General features: G+C 66.4%; 2 protein-coding genes across 4 annotated transcripts; both read left to right on the plus strand.

Moving 5' to 3' along the window:
• The first annotated feature begins 97 nt into the window (after positions 1–97).
• KCNH4 (potassium voltage-gated channel subfamily H member 4) lies at positions 98–10,249 on the plus strand. Of its 3 annotated transcripts, none has more exons than XM_054176702.1 (16): positions 98–211; positions 2,959–3,192; positions 3,322–3,453; positions 3,656–3,783; positions 4,942–5,185; positions 5,405–5,562; positions 6,010–6,217; positions 6,391–6,585; positions 6,868–7,067; positions 7,435–7,684; positions 7,784–7,998; positions 8,690–8,737; positions 8,838–9,205; positions 9,323–9,429; positions 9,508–9,602; positions 9,696–10,249. In XM_054176702.1, exons 1-16 carry the CDS (start codon positions 136–138, stop codon positions 10,167–10,169), a joined length of 3,132 nt encoding a protein of 1,043 aa, XP_054032677.1. In that variant the 5' UTR covers positions 98–135; the 3' UTR covers positions 10,170–10,249. The 3 variants fall into 3 exon arrangements, with proteins under 3 accessions (XP_054032677.1, XP_054032678.1, XP_054032679.1); XM_054176703.1 differs by having other exon boundaries at positions 9,523–9,602; XM_054176704.1 differs by having other exon boundaries at positions 9,526–9,602.
• Positions 10,250–16,506: 6,257 nt separating this feature from the next.
• Positions 16,507–19,821, plus strand: RAB5C (RAB5C, member RAS oncogene family). The gene is made up of 5 exons (XM_054176777.1): positions 16,507–16,695; positions 17,325–17,476; positions 17,723–17,845; positions 18,420–18,513; positions 19,183–19,821. Exons 1-5 carry the CDS (start codon positions 16,530–16,532, stop codon positions 19,296–19,298), a joined length of 651 nt encoding a protein of 216 aa, XP_054032752.1. The 5' UTR covers positions 16,507–16,529; the 3' UTR covers positions 19,299–19,821.
• The last annotated feature ends 1,675 nt before the right edge of the window (positions 19,822–21,496 follow it).

Below are 21,496 nucleotides of genomic sequence, written 5' to 3' on the forward strand. Positions count from 1 at the left end.
GCAGGGGCGGGGCGGGAGCCCCGGGCGTGCCGGGACGGGCCGAGCCGAGCCGGGATCAGCCCGCGGCGCCGGGGCCGTACCGGCGGAAGGCCCCGGGGCGGCGGCACAGCCCCCGGCTGGAGGCCCGTCGGGACCATGCCGGTGATGAAGGGGCTGCTGGCGCCGCAGAACACCTTCCTGGACACCATCGCCACCCGCTTCGATGGCACTCGTAGGGCCAGCACCGGGGCCGAGGCGGGGGGAAGCGGGGAAGGGTCCGCGCTGGGCGCGGCGGGGCCCGGGGCGGGGGGAGACGCTGCCCCCTCGGGAGTGGCGGGAAGGAGGACTGGGGTTCGGCGACTGCCTCCGCGCTCAGCTGCGGACTCCCAGTGTCCGTGTCCGGGGTCGGTGCTTCGTGACCCCCTCGTGTCCGGGGTCGGTGCTCCAGGACCCGCCGTGTGCCCCGTGTCCGGGGCAGCCCCCGCGCTGGTCCCCCCGCTCCACGTTGCGAGTCTGGTCCCGGTCAGGGTCGGGGCGGCCGCGCTCAGCACCAGGGACAGAGCCCGAGAGGCACCGAGCGGGCTCCGCGGCACGGGAAGGGTCTCGGGGGCGTCTCGATGGGGGTCTCGGCCGGGCTCACCCTGCCCTGGCTGCCCCGGGTGTCCCCAGCGGCCCCGACTTTGCCTGTGTCTGTCCCCCCCGGGGCACGCATCTGCCGCCACCGACACGGGGCCCGCGGGGGCCGCCGGTGGTGCGCAGGCCAGTCCCCGCTAGCCCCCCGGCTGGCAAAGCTTCTGCCTGCTCGCCGGTGTCCCGGGGCAGGCGGCCGTCGGTGGCGGTGCGGTTTGGCAGGGGCGGGGGTGGGCCTGGGGCTGTCCCAGCCCTGTCCCTTCTGCAGCTGTGTCCCACGGCTGGGGGTGTCCCCGGCGTTGGGCCCCCCTGCATGTCCCTGTGCTGGGGCCAGGGTGGATTAAAGCCCTGGCACGCTGTGGAGGGAATCATGCCGGGATGCCACGTGCCAGCTCCCGGCACCGCTGGCACCACGCAGCCCCCCGGGAACAGGCTGTGCCCGGGACTGACCACAGGGCCCCCCCAAATCATCTGCAGCAGGAGCCTCCCGGGCCTGATGCCTGCGGGGTTGGACATCTCTCACCTTGCTAGGAAGGACTGGCAGGGAGGTGGCACTGGGAGCCCAGAGCCACTTCCCGGGGCACCGCTGGGACAGCGCTGGCTGTGAAGCTGTGCTGGCTCCTGACCTGGAATGATCTGGAGCATCGCAGATGGCACAGGGGCTGCCTATCCGTAGGAGCTCTCCTTTGGACCGTTCCTTCTGAGGGTGACTGGTGACGAGGCACCAGCCCCTGACCAGGCTGTGCCCAGGGGGGTGCCAGGCTCGAGCTGCCTGTATCTTGGACTCAAGGGCAGAGGTTTTCCAGGGCTGGGTCTGGCTCCCTGAGAAGGGTTCCCAGGGGAGCTGCCTGCAGTGTCCCGACCAAAACTCTCGGGATTTGCCCCAAAGAGATTGGCTTTGCCCCACAGCACCCTGGCAGCATCCTGCCCACCGGCCTTCTGGGCACTTTTAACCAGCTCTGGCTTTTCAGGTTTGCTGTCTCTTATCGGCTTTATCTGCCATGGAGAAGGACTTTAGCTGCACTGATACCGTGGGACTTAACCCTGCGCCTGCCAGGCAGCCGCTGCCCGCTGGGCCTGAGGGTGCCCGTCCAGGCGAGCTGGCCACCCTGGCAGGGAGCTGCCAGGCCCCTGTGGGCTGCGTGCCCCTGCTCAGCCGAGCTGCTCCCAAACACCAGCCCTTTTTTTCTCTTTTCTAATAACACATCCTGGGCAATGCCATAATCCTGCTGCCCAGAGCCAAAATCTGGCCTTAGTCACAGCTCCAGGCTATTTTTGCTTCCCCAGGCTAATCCTGGGCTGAGCTGTGCTGTGGTGGCCCCGCTGCACCCCCATCACGCCAGGGCTGCTGGAGGCTGCCATCCTCCTTCCTGCAACCTCCTCTGCCCTTGCTGTGCCCACACCACCCTGGCCCAGCTCTGCTGTCAGTGCCGTGATCTGTTGTGGGCTCCCCTCTGCATAGCTACAGACCATGTCTGCCTGCTCCTGCAGCCTGGGCTGGGGGTTGCAGGGGTGCTGGGCTAGGGACTGCAGCCTGGGGACCGTGTTGGGGCTGGGGACACCCTGGTCTGCCTTCGATGGGCGCAAACACAGCCTGTGCCAGCCACACGCCCACTTCCTTGGCACCCTCTTAGCATGAAGCCATCTGTCCTGCTGGCACAGAGCCTGCAGCAGGGAATGGCTGAGGACCCAGGGCATAGCCCCTGCCCATGTCTGGGGGGCTGCAGGGCACAAACAGCAGCGCTGCAGCTGGGCTGGGCATGGGGCTGGCAAGGGCTTTCCTCTGCCTGGTGCCAGCTCCCAGGGCTGATGCTGGGGTGGCTCTGTGGTGCTGTGAGAGGCTGAAGAGATTCCCCTTCACCACTGGCTTGTGCCAGCTCTGTGTGTGCTCTCTGCCCACCCTCGGTTAGTGGCTCCTCCCTTGGTGGGTGCCATGTGGTGCTATGCCTTGGTTGGAGGTCCCAGCACCGCAGCCCTGTGCCTCTGGGCTGGCAGTGCCCAGCCGGGTTTGCTGCCACTCCCGCTAAGCTGCCTGAGCCCCGGCGGGCGGTGGGAGCGGCAGATGGCAAGGGGGAGGCGTGGGTCGCCTCGCCCAGGATCGTGTCTCTGGTGATGGAATCAGGGAGCTGGGCCCCTTCCCCTTCCAGCACGTGGGCCTGGGGTCCTGCCTGGGATGAGGCTCAGAGGCAGCTGGACAGGGGATGTGAGCTCTGGGATCAGCTGGCAGCAGCTGGATGGAGACCTGGCTCTGAGTCCCAGAGGGATCCGCGGGGGGCTGGCAGGTCTGGGCTCCCCGGCGATCCCCCCAGGGTGGCCCCAAACCCTCAGGCTGGCTGCGTCTCCTTTCAGACAGCAACTTCATCCTGGCCAACGCGCAGGTCCACCGCGGCTTCCCCATCGTCTACTGCTCCGATGGCTTCTGCGACCTCACCGGCTTCGCCCGCACCGAGGTCATGCAGAAGAACTGCAGCTGCCGCTTCCTGTACGGGGCCGAGACCAGCGAGCCTGTCCTGCAGCGCATCGAGAAGGTGCTGGACGGCAGGCAGGAGTACCAGACCGAGGTCTGCTTCTACAAGAAGGGTGGTGAGTGGTGCGTGGGGCTGGTCCCCTGCCCATGGCTCTGGCTGACACTCGGCCCCGTGCCAGCCCCGGGGGGAAAACGCAGAGCAGCAGGGGCCTGTCCTGCCCTCACCATCCCTTTCTTCCCCCCAGGAGCTGCCTTCTGGTGCCTGCTGGACATCATGCCCATCAAGAACGAGAAGGGGGAGGTGGTGCTCTTCCTTTTCTCCTTCAAGGACATCACCGAGAGCCGGGGCAGGAGCCACCCGAGTGACAAGAAGGAGGGTGAGCCGTGGCTGCGGGACAGGGATGGGCTCTGGGGAGTGCTGTGCAGGGGGTCCCTGGTGGAGGGACTCCAGGCTCCCTGCTGGCTCCTGCTGCCTTTGTGCACCCCAAGCAAGGAGGGGTCTGCAGATCGGCTCCTGCGGTGCGGCACCAGCCGTGGCTCAGAGCTCCCTACTGACCCAGCACGTTCCTCCTGCTGCAGAGAGGCAGAGGAGCAAGAAGCCTGGGAGGTCGCGGCTGCAGGCAGCGCGGAGGCAGGGCCGGACCGTGCTGCAGCGGCTCAGCAGGCAGTTTGCCCGGAGGGACCACAGCGAGATGAAAATCAACCGTGTAAGGACCTGGAAGAGCTTCAGCTTCTCCCAGTGCCTCCTGGGCTGGGGCTGCGGCAGGCTGGTGGTGCTGCAGCTCCCCAAGCACCAGCCTGGGGTGCTGTTCCCATGCACACATCTCATTGGTCTCCCCAGGCACCAAAATGCCTTCATCACTTCCATCCATTCCATCCCTTCCATCACCTCCACCCTTCCCATGCCCTCCACGCCCTCCATCTCCTCAATCCCCTCCATCCTGTCCATCCCTGGCAGCTGCACCATGGTGAAGGCTGAAAAAGTGCTTCATAGAATCATTAAGTTTGGAAAGACCTCCAAGGTCATCCAGTCTGACACCCACCGCGTTCACTCAGCCATGCCCCAAGCTTCCTCAACACCTCCGGGGGTGGTGACTCCAACACCTCCCTGAGCAGCCTGTTCCAAAGCCTGGCAGTTCTTTGGCAGCAGGAGAGAGAGCAGCAGGTGCCCAGCGTTGCCATAGGGAGAACAGACGCCCTGGCAGCTCTCGCAGGGCTGTGTCTCTCCTCACACGTTAGCTGTCAGGAAAACTCAGCCACTCGTGTACACAGCCGTGCCAGCTGTGCCAGCTGTGCCAGCCCCAGGGAGCACTGTTACCAGGCTGCAGCAGCAGCAGGGACTGGCACTGTCTCTGTGCCAGCCCCTTCTTGTGGCTGCAGTCCCTGGGCATGGCCACAGTGATGGGCATCACCTGCAGACGTGGGGCCAGGGAGGGGAATCTGTCACCGGTGGGGGGGCCCAGAGCTGGCAGGTGGGCAAAGGCTTTCAGTGTGGGTTTGAATTTTGGTGGCTTGCATGGGATGTCTGTGCCCAGGCTGGGCTCTCACCATCCTCAGAAGCACCTTGTCCCTGAGGAGGGTGGAGGTGGCTCTGCCCCAGTGTGTGAATTGGCACCTGGGACAGTTCTGGGCAGCAGCTGGCAGTGCCAGTGGGTTACTGACCACCCATTAGCACAGCGTTAATTCATGTGCTGCAATCAGGTGCTCTGTGCCCAGCTCTGGGGGTGACCTCAGCACAGCCTTTGCGCCCCACTGGAAAATACCTGGCATCAAGGTGTGAGCCAGGCTGGCAGGACTGACGGGGAGTGGGGCTGCAGGCTGGCCCCTGTGCCATCCCTGTGCCACCCTGCCACTTGCTCCCCCAGAACGTGTTCGAGAGCAAGCCGTCCGTCCCCGAGTATAAAGTGGCGTCGGTGCAGAAGTCTCGCTTCATCCTGCTGCACTACAGCATCTTCAAGGCCCTCTGGGACTGGTTGATCCTCCTGGCCACCTTCTACGTGGCTGTCACCGTCCCCTACAACGTCTGCTTCACGGGCACCGAGGACAGCCTGGCGGCCGCCCGCAGCACCATCGTCAGCGACATTGCCGTGGAGATGCTCTTTATCCTGGGTAGGTCCTGCCCGGGGCTGAGTGCCCGCCTGGCATGCGGGACAGGGCTGAGCGGGGCGGGGGCGCGGGCCCGGGGGCTGATGGAGGGCGGAGCTGTCACCGCTTAGCCCCTGCTGCTGGTGCCAAGCACCCCGGGGGCAGGAGCCAGGCTGGCTGCAGAGCCTGTCCCCGCTGCCCAGCGCAGGGGGTGGTGAGGGCTGGCGCCGCTCTCTCGGGCAGACATCATCCTGAACTTCCGGACCACCTACGTGAGCCAGTCGGGGCAGGTGGTCTACGACCCCCGCTCCATCTGCATCCACTACGTGGCCACCTGGTTCTTCGTGGACCTGATCGCTGCGCTGCCCTTTGATCTGCTCTATGTCTTCAACGTCACCGTGGTGAGTGCCAGGGGGCACCGGGGGGCACTTTTGCCGGGATCTGCTCCTTGCCTGCCAGGGGCATCACAGGCACTGAGGGGAAGCAGCAATGGCAGCCACAGCGAGAAGCCTCCCACATGATTTAACCAGAGGCTGCCACAAAGGACAGCAACTGCCAGGGCATCACCTGCCCTGCACCCAGCACCCAGCGCCCAGCACCCCTAAGCTCTGCCCAGCGTACAGAACAGCCACTGCTGCCTGCCCCCCTCCTGTCCCTCTCCATCTTCCCCGGGGTGATTTGGTGCCCTGCCAAGCTGTGACCCCAGCTCCGTGCTGGGCAAACTGGTCACAGGCTGCGTGGGGATGAGCTCTTCCCAGCCGGCCCCATTGCTCACGACCCTCCTGGCAGCTGTGGGGGGCGGTGAAGGGTCCTGCCCGCGGGGGTTCACCCTCCTGCCCGCTCCCCAGACCTCGCTGGTTCACCTGCTGAAGACGGTGCGGCTGCTGCGGCTGCTGCGGCTGCTGCAGAAGCTGGATCGGTACTCGCAGTACAGCGCCATGGTGCTCACGCTGCTCATGTCCATGTTCGCCCTGCTGGCGCACTGGATGGCCTGCATCTGGTACGTCATCGGCCGCCAGGAGATGGAGAGCGGCGACCCCCGCACCTGGGAGATCGGTGAGCAGGGGCAGGCCCCCGACCCGCTGAGAGGGGCAGCGGGTAGCGCCAGGGCTGGGGAGCGCCAGGGGCCTCAGCGCTTCTGGCGCTGCAAAGCGAGGCCGGGGCAGAGCTGGGGGTCGTGCCGGGCACCAGGGGCCCGGTGAGTGCTAACCCTGGGCTGTGCTTGGCAGGCTGGCTGCACGAGCTGGGCAAGAGGCTGGAGGCTCCCTACATCAACAACTCCGTGGGGGGCCCCTCCATCCGCAGCGCCTACATCGCCTCCCTCTACTTCACCCTCAGCAGCCTGACCAGCGTGGGCTTCGGCAACGTCTGCGCCAACACCGACGCCGAGAAGATCTTCTCCATCTGCACCATGCTCATCGGGGGTGAGGCAGGGAGCGGGGCACGGCCCGGGCGGGGCTTCACCTCCGGCTGCTGGGGCGGAGGCACCTGGGAAGGGCAGGGCAGGGCCCTGGGGGGGAGGCAGCGAACACGCGTGCCCTATGGGACAGCCCTGGGGATGGGTTAGGGGGGAAGCCCCTCAGCAGCATCCCTCAGTCCCTTCTTGCTGGTGCGGGCAGAGCCCAGCCCCTGCCTGGCCCTCCGCCTGCTGCAGCCCCCTGCAGCCAGCCCCTCTGCGGGGCTGATGCCTCCCTCCCGGCCCCCAGCGCTGATGCACGCCGTGGTCTTCGGCAACGTGACGGCCATCATCCAGCGCATGTACTCGCGGCGCTCGCTCTACCACACCCGCATGAAGGACCTCAAGGACTTCATCCGCGTCCACCGCCTGCCCCAGCAGCTCAAGCAGAGGATGCTGGAGTACTTCCAGACCACCTGGTCGGTGAACAACGGCATTGATGCCAACGAGGTAGGAGGTGTTGGCTGAGCTGGGCCAGCCCCGTTCCAGCCTTGCTCCAGCCCCCATCCTTTAGCCAGTGTGGGGGTGCTGGGGCTGGTGGGACCGGCTCTGGGAGTGTGCACACCTGTGTGTGCATCCGTGCTCTGCTGACGGGGGGACCAGAGCTGTGTGGCAGGTCTGGGGCAGATCCCTGCCAGCACTGGGGCTGGGGTAGGCACACGGATCAGGGCAAAGCCCATTGCCGTGGCCAGCGCTGTCCCTTGTCAGCTGGCTGGCACCACTGGGCTCTGCTGTGGTGTCCAGCGCAGCTCCACTCTGGAGAGGGAAGGATGCTCCCTGCCACCCACACCCGGCACCCTCGCCCCACTCTCTCCAGCTGCTGCACGACTTCCCCGACGAGCTGCGAGCGGACGTGGCCATGCACCTCAACAAGGACATCCTGCAGCTGCCCATCTTCGAGACCGCCAGCAGGGGCTGCCTGCGCTCCCTCTCGCTCCACATCAAGACCTCGTTCTGCGCCCCGGGCGAGTACCTGCTGCGCCAGGGCGACGCTCTGCAGGCCAACTACTTCGTCTGCTCCGGCTCCCTCGAGGTGCTGAAGGACAACGTGGTCCTGGCCATCCTGGGTGAGGGCAGGCGGCGCGGGCTCTGCCCCAGCCCCTTCTGCTGCCCGGCCGGGTGAGGGGCCGGGGGCTCACGCCGCCCACCCCGGTGCCCTCCTCCAGGCAAAGGGGATTTGATCGGAGCCGACCTGTGCAGCACGGACCAGGTGATCAAGACCAACGCGGACGTGAAGGCTCTGACCTACTGCGACCTGCAGCACATCGGGCTGCGGGGGCTCTGCGAGGTGCTGCAGCTCTACCCCGAGTACGCCAGCAAGTTCTCGGCCGAAATCCACCAGGACCTGACCTTCAACCTGCGGGAGGGCAGCGAGATGGAGGTGGCTGAGTGTCCTCTCCCCAGCCCCCTTCCTGTCCTTGTGACTCCAGAGAACAGAGAGGGCTGAAGCTCAGTACGGCCATGGGAGTTTGTCTCCTACCTCCCCGCGGTGCCCAGGCTCTGAGGTCAGGGCAGAGGCTGCGGCTCTGCCACCCTGGCTGTGAGGGTCCCCCCCAGCCTGGCTCTCAGCTTCGTGCAACCCAGGGCATTAGGAAAAAAAAAGAGCATTTGCAGTGCAGGAGGCTGAGGCAGATGGAAGGGTTGGAAATGGGGGTGGACGAGAAGGGGGAGGCGCCGCAGGACAGGCAGCCAGGGCACAGCTCCCCCAGTGCGCAGGAGGCAGCGCCGGGGGCTGCCAGGTTTAGTCACGCTGCTGGTTCCGGCAGCCAAGGGGATGTTCTGCTGCAGAAATAGCTCTGCAGAACCTGTCCTCCCCCGGCTCTGCTGCTCCTCCAGAGCATCCCCATCGCTACACACCACCCCCAGGGGCAGGAGGTCACTCTAGGGCCCAGACAGCCCTACCAAAACCCAACTCCTCCATCGCCCAGGTGAGGATTTCATAAGCCAGGGGCGGAGGATGCAGCTGAGCTTGCCAGGCCCTGCAGGAGCCCTGTGCCCCTCCCCTGGCTGCTGGGGTGCGCCTGGGGTTGTGTGCGGCTCCCGCTGACCCGCACCGTCTGCTCTCCCCGCAGGGGCTCTGCCGCTACTCCCGGTCACCGCGGCTGTCGCAGGGACCGCAGGTTTGTGCCGGAGGCAGAAGGCGGAACGGGGCATGTGTGTCTGTGCCTGGCCTGGGCACCTCCGCGTGGACCACCCCTGACCTCCTCCCCACGCCCGCAGCCTCGTCCGGAGAGCGGTGCCGCCGCGGACAAGCCGCTTCCCTCCATTGTGGAGGACGAGGAGGAGTCGGATGAGGTCTTTCAGTACTCGCCTGCTGCCGTCTCCCGCCGCAAGCTGCTGCTGCCCCAGCTGAGCAGTCCCGCACGCCGCAGCTCCCTGAGCAGCCTCCTGGGCGATGATCTGTGCCAGATCTCAGCCCTGCGACGCAACTGCCGCTCTCCGGCCCGCTGCAGCCGCGGCCGCAGCCCCTCCCCGCAGTGCCGCAGGGACGTTCGGCTCCCGGAGCGGGAGGGCAGCGCGGGCCGGAGGCCGGCCAAGCTCCTCATCCCCTCCCTGCACTCCGACGGACCCCCGGACCTCAGCCCCAGGTAAGGCTCGGACATGCCACTGCTGTGGCTTTGTGCCGGCCCCGGGAGGCCACTGGAAATGGTGGCACAGGGGCAAGAGTGTGACGAGAGCCAGCCCTCCCCCCCTTCCTGCTCTAGAGTCGTGGATGGGATTGAAGACAATGGGAGGACATCAGAGCCACAAACCTTCTCCTTCAACGTGGATGCCTCGTTGCAGGGCACAGCGAGGGACTCCCCCACGTCAGGTACCTCTGGCAGCTGCCAGGCACAGCTGGGGATGCAAGCCATGGGGGCAGGGGGCAAGGGGAGCCCTCTGTCACCAGTCCTGTCTTCCCCAGCAGGGACAGACGCAGGTGGCCCAGCCCTAGCACTGGAAGCAGAGGAGATAAAGCAGAACATCAGGAGGCTTAACCAGGAGGTGTGGTGGGAACCTGGGGGATGTCCCTGAGCCACCCGGGGACGCTTGACCAGTGGCATCTGCCTGTGCTCACTGCTCTGCCTCCCCTTGCAGATCAACCACCTCAACCAGGAGGTTTCCCACCTCAGCCGGGAGCTGCAGCGTATGATGGAGCTGCTCCAGGGCTGCCTGGGCACCCCGCCGCCCCCTGCCTGCTCCCAGCGCCTGCCTGTGGTCACCTCGATGCCCCCTCGGCCCTCGCCACCTTCTGCCCCAGTGCCCCCCTCACCCCCGCCCATGCTCCACAGCTCCCACAGCTCCCCCTCTGCCAGCCCCCGCCTCAAACGTTGCCCTGTCCGCAGCCACTCGGCACACGCTGCCGCCAGCCCCGCCATGCACCCCTGGGTGGGCATCGAGGGGCTGTGCCCACCGCGGGGGATCACCCCCAGCCCAGACCCCCGCCAGGACTTGGACTCATCGCCGCCGTCGCTGCCGCCCCGCTCTGCCCACTCCTTTCCCGGCTGCTCGGCCAGCGGCCGGCCCCGCGCCCACGTGCAGCCCCGCTCCAGCTCCACCAGCTCCCACTGACCCCGTGGGCACCGGGATGCCGGCGCGGGGTCGCCGCCTTACGGTCCCCTCGCCCCGGGGAGCCCTCCGCCGCCACCCCGCTGCCCAGGACACACCAGCGCCGGCCTCGATCCGGTCACCGGGGCCGACTTTGCCCGCCCGAACCGTCCGTGGAGGCAGCTGCCGGAGCTGGACAGCGTCCTGCCGGCGCCGGGAGCCCCCCGGGAGCAGCGCTGGTCCCGGCCCGACACCGGCAGGGATTTTGATACCGTTTTATACTTTTCGCGGGGTCTTTTCTACAACCAGGCCAGGCCCGAGCGCCCCTCCCGGCACCTCCCACCCCGTGCCCGGGGCCCGGAGACGGCGCTGGGCAGCGCTGCCGCTGCCGGGACCTGCGGGGCCGGCTCGGAGGCTTGGCCGAGGAGCCTTGGGGAGGGTTCTCCAAGGCGGTGATGTGCCCGGGGAGGGGGCGGGGAGGGCCCGGGGGTCGCGGCTGTCCCGTAGCTGGTCTCGTTTCCCCGCCCGGCCCCGTTCCCCCCACAACGGGAAATAAAAGCTCTATTTTTCCAGCCCCGGCTCTGCTCAGGGTGCGCCCGCGGCCCCCGCCCGGCGCCGTCCCTGCCCCTCCCCGGACTACAGCTCCCAGCAGCCCCCGCGGCCGGCGCCGTGGCGTCACGCCGCGCTGCTCACGTGAGCAGACGCCCCCGCAAGGGGCTGGGCTCCCGGGGGGGTGGGGCGATGCTGATTGGCAGCTGCTGTGGCCTGTGGTCGGCGGGCCGGGAGCGGAAGGGGTGGGCGGGTCCGGAAGCGGAACGGGTAAAGGCGGAAGTGAGGGCCGGGGCCTGCGAGACTCACCGGCGGCGGGGGGAGCGGCGCTCCGGGCGGTGAGTGTGGCCGGGACTGGGGTCAGCGGGGCCTGCTCGGCCTGCACCGCCGCGGCACGACCCGTGCGGGCTCTGGGCAGCAGGGGCCTGGCGCGGCTCGGTGCCCAGCCCTGTCCCGGGCGGTGCCTGCTCTGGGGGCTCGGCACCACCGGGCCCGTGCGCCCCAGACCCGGTTCCCCGAGAGCTCGGCCGAGGCAGGGAGGCAACCGGGCGCGCCGCTCCGAGGTCCTGGGGTGGGAGCCGGAACGGGGGGGAGGAGCCGTTGTGCTGGGCGTGAGCTGGGCTCCGGAGCGAGCGGCGGGGCTCGGGGCTCCGGGCTGTCCGAAATAAACCTCTTGCACCGGGGGCTGGGCAAGTCGCGCCCGCCGGCTGTCCCGGCCGCGGCGCACCGGCGGCTCCGGCCTCGCGGAGCATGGCCCTGCAGTCGTAGCGGACTGTGACCGGGAAAGGGAGCGGCGCTAGTCGGGAGGAGCAGCACGGTGGCGGCGACGGTCTCGGACTGAAGGAGGATGTCGCGTCTGGGGCGCGGAGCCTCGGGTCTGGCGCTGCTTCGGGCTGTGCTCCTTCGGAAGGAAGAAGAGGTCCCTCGGCAGCGAGCACAAGGGGCTGCCGCCGCTGCCCGGCCGCCGCTGCCCGGCGCCTTTGTCTCCTGCAGCGCTGACTGAAGGCTCGGGGGATCCTGGGGAAGGTGTGGCTCCTGCAGGGATAAGAGCCTGGAGACGTTCTGCTGGATCTGCTCACCTGCTCAGGTGGCAGTAGGCGATTTGGGAGCCTGAATGCCAGGCTGAGAGCTGCTGGAGTGAAGGCTGTGACTGCTGCAAGCAGGCTCTGGAGCAGCAGAGGCTGTTCTGGGTTGCTGCTGGTGACAAACACAGCCCCTGTGCTCCTCATGGGACATCTGTGGTGCTGCAGGCTCTGGAGTGAGGCACAAAGGGTTGTAGGTGTCTGAAGGAGACCCAGAAACACTCAGGCATGGCTGGGCATGGACCTCCAGCTCGGCAGGAGAGACCCTGGGCTGTGAGCTGAGGGTGTTGGGGGGCTCTGTGCTCCTGCAGAGGCTGCTGGTGCAGCTGGGGGGGGTGGTGAGCAACAGGTTTGTGGTGCCCAGCCCTGCAAAAGCTGCTCCAGCCTGGTCCCTGGGGAGGTTCAAGGTGCTGCTGAGGTTTCTGTGGCTGGGTGAGGGCCACCAGGAGCTGTGACATTTGTAGCTCCTCTCTGCCAGCTGTGGCTCCCACTGTCAGCTGCTCTGCCAGGGGGGCAAATGCAGCCTTGCCCTGGTCCCTGACCCTTAGCTTGTTGCTCCTGTGTGGGGCTGCTGCAGCTCTGACCTTGGCTGTGTGCAAGCCTGGGGAGCAGGCAGGGCAGCTGCTACTTAAAGTCTGCTGTGGAACAGCTTCCATCTCCTGCTCTTGGCTTTGTGTGGTGCTCAGCACATCTGAGCTCCCTGCTTTGGGCTCAGGCCTGCTTTGCACTCAGCCTGCTCTGAAGGCAGGGCTCTGAGGCTTGAGGCTGAAATGAGAGATGCCTCTGGTGCTGCTGGCTCGAGCTGCCCTGCTGGCCAGGTCAGCTTCCTTGGGCTGCCCACTGCCTCCTGCTGCTGCCTGGGCTGCAAGAGTGTTCAACACTTAGCTGAGTAAAGGGATGAGAGCCGTGGCTGGGAAGGGCAAAGAGCTCAGGCTGAGCCTGTGGGCAGTGGGAGTGGGGAGGGCAGGCAGGGCAGCAGCCCCCATGGGTCAGGAGGAGCAATGCTCTGGTGCTGGAATCAGCTCAGAACTCTCTCAGCAGCAGCCCCAGGCAGCTGCTTCCAGAGCAGGAAGCCCTCCCTGGAGGCAATCTGTCCTGTTTGAAGTGCCAGGGGGGCAGGGGGCTCAGGCTGCTGCAGGAGCTGCTGATCCCCTTTGGGTGAGGGAGCTGCCTGGGCAGGATGGAGCAGGGGCTGCTGAGGGAGCTTTGAGTTCCTGGGCAGCAGCAGGGGGAGAGCAGCTGGGGCTGTGGGAAGGAACACAGCAAAGTAACCTCCTGGTCTGGGGCAGCTGGGTTCAGGGCCCTTTGCCTTGCTGGTGGAACTGGGGATGGTTGGAGGCTCTCTGGAACCACCAGAAGCACACTGGGTGGTGCTGGTCTCCATCCCAGCATCTGAAGGGGGAGCAGCTCAGCAGCCTCCAGGCCCTGCCGCTGCCCTGAAGCTGCTGTGTGGGGAGGGGAGGGAATGCCGAGGGAGCTCAGCCACAGGAAATGAGATGGGAGCAGTGCTGGGGGAGTGGCTGGAGCCCAGAGCGTCTGGGTCAGCACCTTGGGAGAGGGCAGAAGTGTTGGAGTCAGCTCTTTCCTTCCCCGGGGCTAGGAAGTTCGAGGCCCTCTTGTGCAAGTGCTGTGGAGCTGTGGAGCGGCACCGAGAGGGCTGCAGAGGCAGGGCAGGGGCTGGCGGGGGGGGAGGGGCAGGGCTGCGTCTGGAGGGAGGAGGAATCCTTCCTGGGAGCACAGGAGGCAGCTGCTGCAGGGGCTCTGCGAGGGCTGATAAGGAGCTCCTGGGCCTTGGTTGCTGTTGGTGGAGCTGCAGGGGGGGAGAGATCTTTGTGCTGTCTGCAGGAGATGCTGTGAAGGTCACAGATTGTTTTGCAGTGCCCCTGGCAGCTCTGCACTGGCCCAGAGCTGGAGCTGTGTCTCCTGAGGGGTGCTGAGCCTTGGGAGCTGCAGCAGCCTGGGCTGGGGGCAGGCTGTGGCTGTGCACCCCTCAGCCCCTGGGGCACAGGACCACTGCTGGCACTGTCTGCTTGGAAGCTGAGGTCTGGGCTTATCCCTGCTGCCCTCCTGGCACGTGAGGACCAGGCAGGAGCTCTGCCCTCCAGCCCAGCCCCACTGGCTCTGTTCAGCTGTGGGGCTCGGGCCTGAGGGCAGCCCTTGGCCTTCCTGCTGGTTTCTTCTCTGGCTCCCCAGGCTGCAGAGGTGGCAGCAGGGTGATGGCTCCCTGCTGGGCACTGTCAGAGCAGCCTCTGCCCCTGGGGTGGGTGGGGGAGGGGCTCCTGCTGCTGGGCTGGCCCTGGGCTGCCCGGCTGGGGGAGGCTGTGCTGTGCTGGCTCAGCTCTGGGCTCGGCTCTGGCCTTGAAGTCGCTGCTGCTGGAGCTGTGTGTGAGGAGCAGCTCTGATAAACAGCCTCTGCTGGGGCTGCTCTGGGGGCTGTGGCCCTGCAGGTGTCCCAGATGTGCAGCAGGAGCGTGGGCAGGGGCTGCAGGTTGTGGTTCCTGTCCAGCTCCTCAGCAGTGCCAGCTGGAAGGAGTGTGCCCAGCTGGGGGCTGGGCAGGGGGAGTGGGAGCAGCCCCAGGAGCACCCTGCAGGGCTCTGCAGCTGCAGCTGCAGTGCTTGGTGCCCCAGTTGAGAGCTGCTGCAGGTCTCAGCCCTGCTGGCCAGGAGCTCTTGCCTGTTTCTGCAGAGAGCTTAAACCTGAGCTGCTGAGGGCTTGAGCTCCCTGCTCCAGGCTCCTTTCCTGGCTCATCTGCTGGCTGGGGGCTGCCTCTGTCACCCCTCAGTGCCTGCCCAGCTCTGGCACTTCTGTCCATCCTGTTAGGTGCTGGAGGCTGAGCTCCAGGCTGGGCTGCTGCAGCTCTGCCTCTGGCAGGTCCCACACTTGCTGCTGGCCCTGCTGTGGAAGCCTCCTGTGACTCAGGGTCCTGAAGCTGCAGCAGCAGCTCTGGGCAGCAGAAGCTTCCTGCCAGCAGTGGCTCTCTGCCCATTGTGTGAGGTGGAGCAGAGCCTCTTGGTAACTCCAGGGCTTGGCTCTGCCAAGAGCTTCATGTGAGGCTGTCAGCTCCTTAGCAAGATAAACACTGCTTGGGGCTTCTGTCTGCAGGGCCTTGGCTCTGAGCCAGCAACTGCCCAGGGACGTGGCCTGGTGCAAGGCTGAGAGCAGCAGCCCTGGAGGGAGCTGGGCTCCTCAGGCTTGGCTCTGGCTCTGTGCAGGCCTGGCACAGGGCAAAGCCCTCAGGTTCTGTCACTTCTGACTCCTTGAGCTGGCAGCTTCGCTGTGCCAGGCAGTCAGGGGGAGCAGCTCCCACACAGGCATGAAGCTGGGGACCTCCCTGGAGGCCTTGGCTGCCTGGCTGGGGTGGGCAGCAGGAGCTGGGGTGGGCAGCAGGAGCAGCTTCACTCAGCATGCAGCACTCCTGGCTCTCAGACCCTCCTCTGCTCGCTGTGGGCTGGCCCAGGCTGCAGCTCAGCTGCCTGCTGCTGTTGGTTCTCTTGGGACAGGAGTCCCCAGAGGTGTTGGCAGTGCCAGAGTCCTGCAGGGGAGAGCCCTCGGTGCCTGCAGCCTTGGCACTCCTCACTCCAGCTGTCTGCCCTCCAGAGGTGGTCACCCCAGCCTGTGTGGTGCCAGGCAGGGTCATCTGAACTGCAGAGAGTCCTCCCAGGCATCCTAAAGGTCTGACAGCACAAAGCCATCCTGCAGCCCAGCCTCAGCCCAGCTCTGGGGGATGCTCTCCAGAGCAGGCAGAGGCTGTGGCTGGTGGCTCCCCCTGAGCCCTGCTGGCATAGAGCTGTTTGTGCCCAGGCAGCACAGAGATGGCAGAGTGCAGGCCAAGAGCTGAGGATGTCCACAGGGACTGCCCCTGGCAGGGGCAGGGCTGGCAGGGGCAGGGCTCACATGCCCCTTGGTGCTGGTCTGGAGCAGTGGCACAGCCTGGGCCTGGCTGCTGCCCTGGGGAGGGATCCAAGGTTAAACCAAAGCTGATTTCCAGAGGAGGAACTGCGAGGTGGGGAGGTTCAGGCTGGTGGAGCTGCAGCTGTGCCTCTGGAGCCCAGATGCTGCCAAGCTGCTCCTGGGCAGAGCTGCCAAGTGCTGCTTCCTCAGTGTCTGCACAGGCAGCTGCTGAGCTGCTTCCTCTGAGGGTCTCATCCTGCCAGGGTCAGGAGCTGGGGGCCTGGCAGGGCCGTAGCAGGCACCCAGCTCTGCCCTGCCCCAGGACTGGGCAGGCCACTTGGAGCCATGGCTCTGCCAGCTGGGGCTGCCCCACATCCTGCAGGGAGAGATTGCTGCTTGTGGCCTCCTGCCTGCTGCCAGCAGCGAGCAGTGCTGGCCTGGGCACGCAGCCTGCGCCCAGGGGCTGCTCCCCCCGGCTGGCCTGCAGCTGGCAGGGGCAGAGTTAGCAGCTTGGTGTGGCTGCCCCTGGGAGCAGCTCCCCTGGGAGGGACACAGAGCTGCTCCCAGGGTGGCACTGCCAGGGCTGCCTGGCGCTGGGAGGCCGAAGCCGCCGCTCTGTGACCCCCCAGGGAGGAAGGAGCCAGAGGTCCTCCTCGGTCACCTCCCGGCCCAGGGAGCTGTTTGGCCGCCGCTGCCCGGCGGGGAGCAGGGTTTGGCCCCCGCCCCGGGGAGGAGGCTCGGGCAGGTCCGGGCCCCCTGCCGCCGGGCCCTGCGCTGACGCCGAGCTCCCCCCGCAGGTGCAGGCTGCCTCCAGGCGCATCCCGGCGCACAACCCGCAGCAGCCTCAGCGCTCAGGCCGGCATGGCAGGCCGGGGGGCGGCCCGAGCCAACGGGCCCGCGGCGGCGGGCAGCAAGATCTGCCAGTTCAAGCTGGTGCTGCTGGGGGAGTCGGCCGTGGGCAAGTCCAGCCTGGTGCTGCGCTTCGTCAAGGGGCAGTTCCACGAGTACCAGGAGAGCACCATCGGGGGTGAGTGCCAGGGCTGTGCCAGGGGCTGCCAGGGGCTGTGCCAGGGCTGTGCCAGCCTGCGCTGGGGGCTGCTGTAAAGAGTGCAGCAGCTGCTGCTGGGCTCCTGCCTCACAACCTGCTGGTGCTGGGGAGCTGAGCGCGGCCGGGAGCGGGGCCGGGGCCATGGCAGCTGCGCTGCCTGCGAGGCTGCCGGGCCTGCAGCCCCCCTCCCGTCAGAGCTTGCTTTGTGGCCCCCAAGGAGCTCCTCAGACCAGGGCTGGGGCTGCTTCTGGCCTGGCCTTGGTAACAGCTTCCTCAGCCCTTCAGGCCTGGCTTGAAGCCGTTGCTGTGCTGTCACCAGCCAAAGGTCAGTTGACACCTGGGTCTCCGGGCAGCCTCGCTGGGAGGAGGCTCCTTTGACCCTGCAGTGACCCAGGCAGGGGGTGGCCACAGCTGTGGGTCCAGCTGCTGGGTGAGCAGGGCCCGGGCTGGGGCCCTGGGGCTGCCTGCCGCGCTCGGGCAGGCTCCAGGGCTGGCTGCCTGTAGCAGGGGGACCAGAGCGGGGGTCTGCCGGCCAGGAGGAGGGCAGAAGCGGTTGGCAAAGTGGGGAGCTGCTGGCTGTGGCTGAGGGCTGCCCCCTTCCCTTGCAGCTGCCTTCCTCACACAGACAGTCTGCCTGGACGACACGACGGTCAAGTTCGAGATCTGGGACACGGCCGGGCAGGAGAGGTACCACAGCCTGGCCCCCATGTACTACCGGGGGGCCCAGGCAGCCATCGTGGTCTACGACATCACCAACACAGTGAGTGCTGGGGGGGCGCGGGGGGGCGCTGTGCACCGCCCTGGGCTGCCTCGGGGGGGCGTCAGCGTGCGGAGAGCTGCAGACCCCTGCCCAGGGGCACCGAGCTGCCGGCAGCCCCTGCCTCAGCCTGCTGCAAGGCGCTGCAGGGGCAGAGAGCTGCCGGCAGGAAGGGTCTGTCCCAGCCCCATCTGCTGGGGGGCAGCCAGGGGCTGCTGCCCTTCCTGACCGCTGCCTCCTGGCTTGCAGGACACCTTCGTACGAGCCAAGAACTGGGTGAAGGAGCTGCAGCGGCAGGCCAGCCCCAACATCGTCATTGCACTAGCAGGGAACAAGGCAGACCTGGCCACCAAGAGGGCTGTGGACTTCCAGGTGAGGGGCGAGGGGCACAGCCCCTGCCTCAGCACCCTGGGGAAGCCTTCGGGGGGGGGGTGGAAGGTGCTCCGAGGGAGAGCCAGGACTGGCGGTGCTGGGGACCCCAGGGTGTCACTCAGGAGGGGACTGCAGCCTCCCCCTGCACTCTGCTCAGCACTTGCAGCTCCTGTGGGGAGCAGCTGTGGAGATTGAGGCCCCTGGAGCTCAAGCTGCTGCCTTCAGCCTCCCCTCAGCCTTGCACACCTGGGGCTGTCTGCAGCGGGGTCTGAGCAGCAGGGCTCGGGTAGGGGGTGTGGGAAGGACCACTCCCAGCTCCCCTCTCTGAGGCAGGCTTTGAGGAGCAGCTCTTCCCTCAGACCTGCCCAGGGCTGCAGCTAAGCAGAGGGCCAGGGGGGAGGCTGCTCAGGACACACAGTGCCCAGGCTGGGCTCACAGCCTGCCCTGGGCCCCAGCTGCCTGGTGCCAGCCCCGCAGGGCCAGGGGGCACAGGGCATTCCTGCAGTGCTTCTGGCAGCTGCCTGCTGCCTGCCTGTGGCAGGAGTCCCTCACTCTGCCCCGTGGCTGCCTGCAGGACGCACAGACGTACGCAGATGACAACAGCTTGCTGTTCATGGAGACCTCTGCCAAGACAGCGATGAATGTGAACGAAATCTTCATGGCAATAGGTAACAGCTCTGGGCCCCAGCAGCACTGCAGCTCCATGGCAGCCAGGGGCTCCTGCTGCCGTGACCAAGTCACTCTGTCTGGAGGGGCACTCCTGGAAGGGATTCCTGGAAGAGCTGGGGCTGTGCAGCCTGGAGCGGAGGAGGCTCTGGGGAGACCTTGGAGCTGCACTTCAGTATCTGCAGCGGAGAGCAGGCAGGCTGGGGAGGGACTGCTCAGAAGGGGCTGAGGGGTAGGGCAAGAGGCAGTGGCTTGGAACTGGGGCAGGGCAGATTCAGGCTGGACATCAGGAGCAAGTTGTGCACAGTGAGGGTGGTGAAACACTGGCACAGGCTGCCCAGGGAGGTGGTTGGGGCCCCATCCCTGGGTGCATTTGAGCCCTGGGCAGGCTGCTCTGGTTGGAGCTGTCCTTGCTGCCTGCAGGGGGGCGGCCAAGACCTTGGAGGGTCCCTTCCAGCCTGCTGCAGTCTGAGAGTGTTGGGACCCTCTGCACCTCTGGGGTGGTCGGTGAGGAAGGGGAGGGGCCGCTGGAGCCAGCACCAGGGGTGGGTTTGGCTGTGCTCATGCTGCTGGTACTGTCCTGCCCGAAGCCCCCGGTGAGGGGTGGCAGAGCGGAGCCCGGCCTGCCGCTGGCCTCCCGCGGAGCTGCCCGATGCCTTCTTCCTTTCCAGCCAAGAAACTGCCAAAAAACGAGCCCCAGACGGCCGCAGGGGGCGCCGGCAGGAATCGCGTGGTGGACCTGCAGGAGAGCAGCCAGCCCAGCAGGAGCCAGTGCTGCAGCAACTGAGGGGCGCCGCGGAGCCCGGACCCGCTAACGACCGCACTTACCGTAGAGCGGCTGCGCCGCGGCCGCTGTGATTCTCCATCCCTTTCTGATCATAGGCTGGAGGGAGCTCTTCCACCTGCACCTTTCTGTACAATACTAATTCAATTCTAAGTCTTAAGTCACTTTTTTAATATATGAACTTCTGCTCTTCCCTCTGGTGGTGGTGGTGGTGGATGCGTGGCCTGCCCGGGCAGGGCCGCTGGCCCCCGGCTCCCACCGTACTGTAGGTCACTGCTGGAGACAAAAGGGATCTCGAGGCTTCAAGTCACCCCCACGTAAAGCTGAGGCTGAGACCAGTACGATTCACCTAGAACCACTAAACTGTAGCATTAGTGACGGGCTGCAGCTGCGGGGCCGCCCTGCCCCAGCCGGCGCCGGGGGCTGGGGGTGGGGCAGAGGGAAGCCGACCTGGTTTGTTTCTTCTGTATTTTGTATTGTAAGTTTCTCCATGTAACCAATCAGTATCGTCAATACAGCACCTACCACGAGCTGCCTCCGGTCTGCCTCTCTCTTGGGAGTCGCCTGCCAGCCCCCGCGGGGCCTCAGGCTCCCAACCTGGGCTGCTGTGGAGCAAGAGAGTCCTCCCTGGCTACCTCCTGGCTGTGCTGCTAGCCCTGCTCTGGGGGCTCTGCACAGGGGGGCACTGGTGCACCGAGCTGGGGGAGCCTTGGGGCACTCGCTGGGCACCGTGTGCCTGGAAGCCCCCAGCCTGGCAAGAGGGCACTGAAGTGGCTCCTGGTGCCAGCCTCGAACTGGTGTTGGCTGCTGCCCAGCGCCTGCTGGTGCGGAGGAGCTGTCTCCGTGGTGCTCCTCAGCACCTGAAGTTGTGTGACCAAACCAAGGCTTTTCTAAAGCCATTAGAATGTGGCTCAGGTTTCCTCCTCAGCTGAGAGCAGGAGGGGGAGTGCAGCAGGGCCTGCCAGCTGTGCTGGAGGCTGAGGGGTGCCTGGGCTGCTGGCACTGGGTACAGCACCCAGTCAGGAGAAGCAGGGGCTGCTCAGCATGGCCCTTACCAGCTCCCTGTGTCTGAGCCCTGCTGGGTACCTGCCAGTAAAGTCACCTCTGCAAGCAGCCTCTGCCCCTGTGGCCTTCCTGCTCCCTCCAGGGGCTTGGTGCCTGCTGCTCCTGCTGGGTTTTGTTAACATTCTGGCAGTAGGAAGGTTCTGGAGCGACTCAGGGACCCAGTTCCTGGTGCCTGGCTCCAGCTCAGCAGCCTCTGGGCCTCAGCTGGGCTTTGCTCCCCTGGGGCCGTGGGTGCTGCTTGTGGGAGTCGACCATTTGTTACCTGAGGAGCTCCAGACCTCTGCAGGACGTCTGAGGCCTGCTTCAGGCTTGGACTGCTGCTGCTGGAGGTCCTCTGCACAGCCTGGGGAGCGCAGGGGGAGCTGCTGTTGCCATCTGCTGGCTTCCTGCTCTCACTTCTAGCTGACAGGGGACACTCCTGGCTCCTTCCAGGCCGAGGGGTCTCCATCTCTGGGGATGCTCTTTGGGCTGTCTGAGCATCTACTGCTGGGTTCTGAGTGACTCAGGGCTGGGGACCTGCAGCGGGGAAGGGCTGTTGGCACTGGCAGCAGTGCTGGCACAAACAGGCATGCCCAGCTGCATACCTGCTGCCTGCCCAGGCCTGAGCACAGCTAGCTGCTTGTGGTGGTTACACAGAGCCTGGAGATGAGCTTCACCTTCTCCTGCTGGAATCTCAGAGGGGGCTCCAGCAGCCCCTTTCCAGGCTGTGTGAGGGGAAAGGAAGGCTGACAACAGGTCAGGCCCCCCCCCCCCCACTGTGGTGGGCACTGAGCAGGGCCAGAGGGGCTGTGGGGCTGACAGCAGTGTGAAGAGGGAGCCAATGCAGCCTGCCTGCTCTGGGAGAGCTGGGCTGTTGTGGGGCCACCTCTCCCTGCTTGGGACCTTCCTGCCTCCCCACCTTGAGCTGTACCCTGCTCCCCGATCCTTTCCCTCCCTGTGAGGTCACCATTGACCCAGTTTTGTGCTGCCCTGAGGCCCCAAGGGAGGTTCTTCCCTCTCTGTGCATCCAGCTCCTCTGGCATCAAGAGCTGAGGGCAGGGTGCAACCTCCCCATCAATCAACACCAGGAGGCCACAAACAGGTTCTATGCAAAAGACTTTTTATTGGGTACAAAACAATTCCAGTAGAGTGAAAAA

Source organism: Dryobates pubescens, chromosome 36 (assembly GCF_014839835.1).
Source record: "Dryobates pubescens isolate bDryPub1 chromosome 36, bDryPub1.pri, whole genome shotgun sequence".
NCBI classification, from domain to species: Eukaryota; Metazoa; Chordata; class Aves; order Piciformes; family Picidae; genus Dryobates; species Dryobates pubescens.

What these genes read in the sequence shown, in the direction of transcription:
- KCNH4 (XM_054176702.1), top strand. Translation starts at nt 136, where the DNA reads ATGCCGGTGATGAAGGGGCTGCTGGCGCCGCAGAACACCTTCCTGGAC. An exon ending in CTGCTTCTACAAGAAGGGTG is followed by an intron (nt 3,193 to 3,321) that starts GTGAGTGGTGCG and finishes TCTTCCCCCCAG; the next exon opens with GAGCTGCCTTCTGGTGCCTG. An exon ending in CCCCCGGACCTCAGCCCCAG is followed by an intron (nt 9,206 to 9,322) that starts GTAAGGCTCGGA and finishes TTCCTGCTCTAG; the next exon opens with AGTCGTGGATGGGATTGAAG.
- RAB5C (XM_054176777.1), top strand. Translation starts at nt 16,530, where the DNA reads ATGGCAGGCCGGGGGGCGGCCCGAGCCAACGGGCCCGCGGCGGCGGGC. An exon ending in TCTACGACATCACCAACACA is followed by an intron (nt 17,477 to 17,722) that starts GTGAGTGCTGGG and finishes CCTGGCTTGCAG; the next exon opens with GACACCTTCGTACGAGCCAA. An exon ending in AGAGGGCTGTGGACTTCCAG is followed by an intron (nt 17,846 to 18,419) that starts GTGAGGGGCGAG and finishes GGCTGCCTGCAG; the next exon opens with GACGCACAGACGTACGCAGA.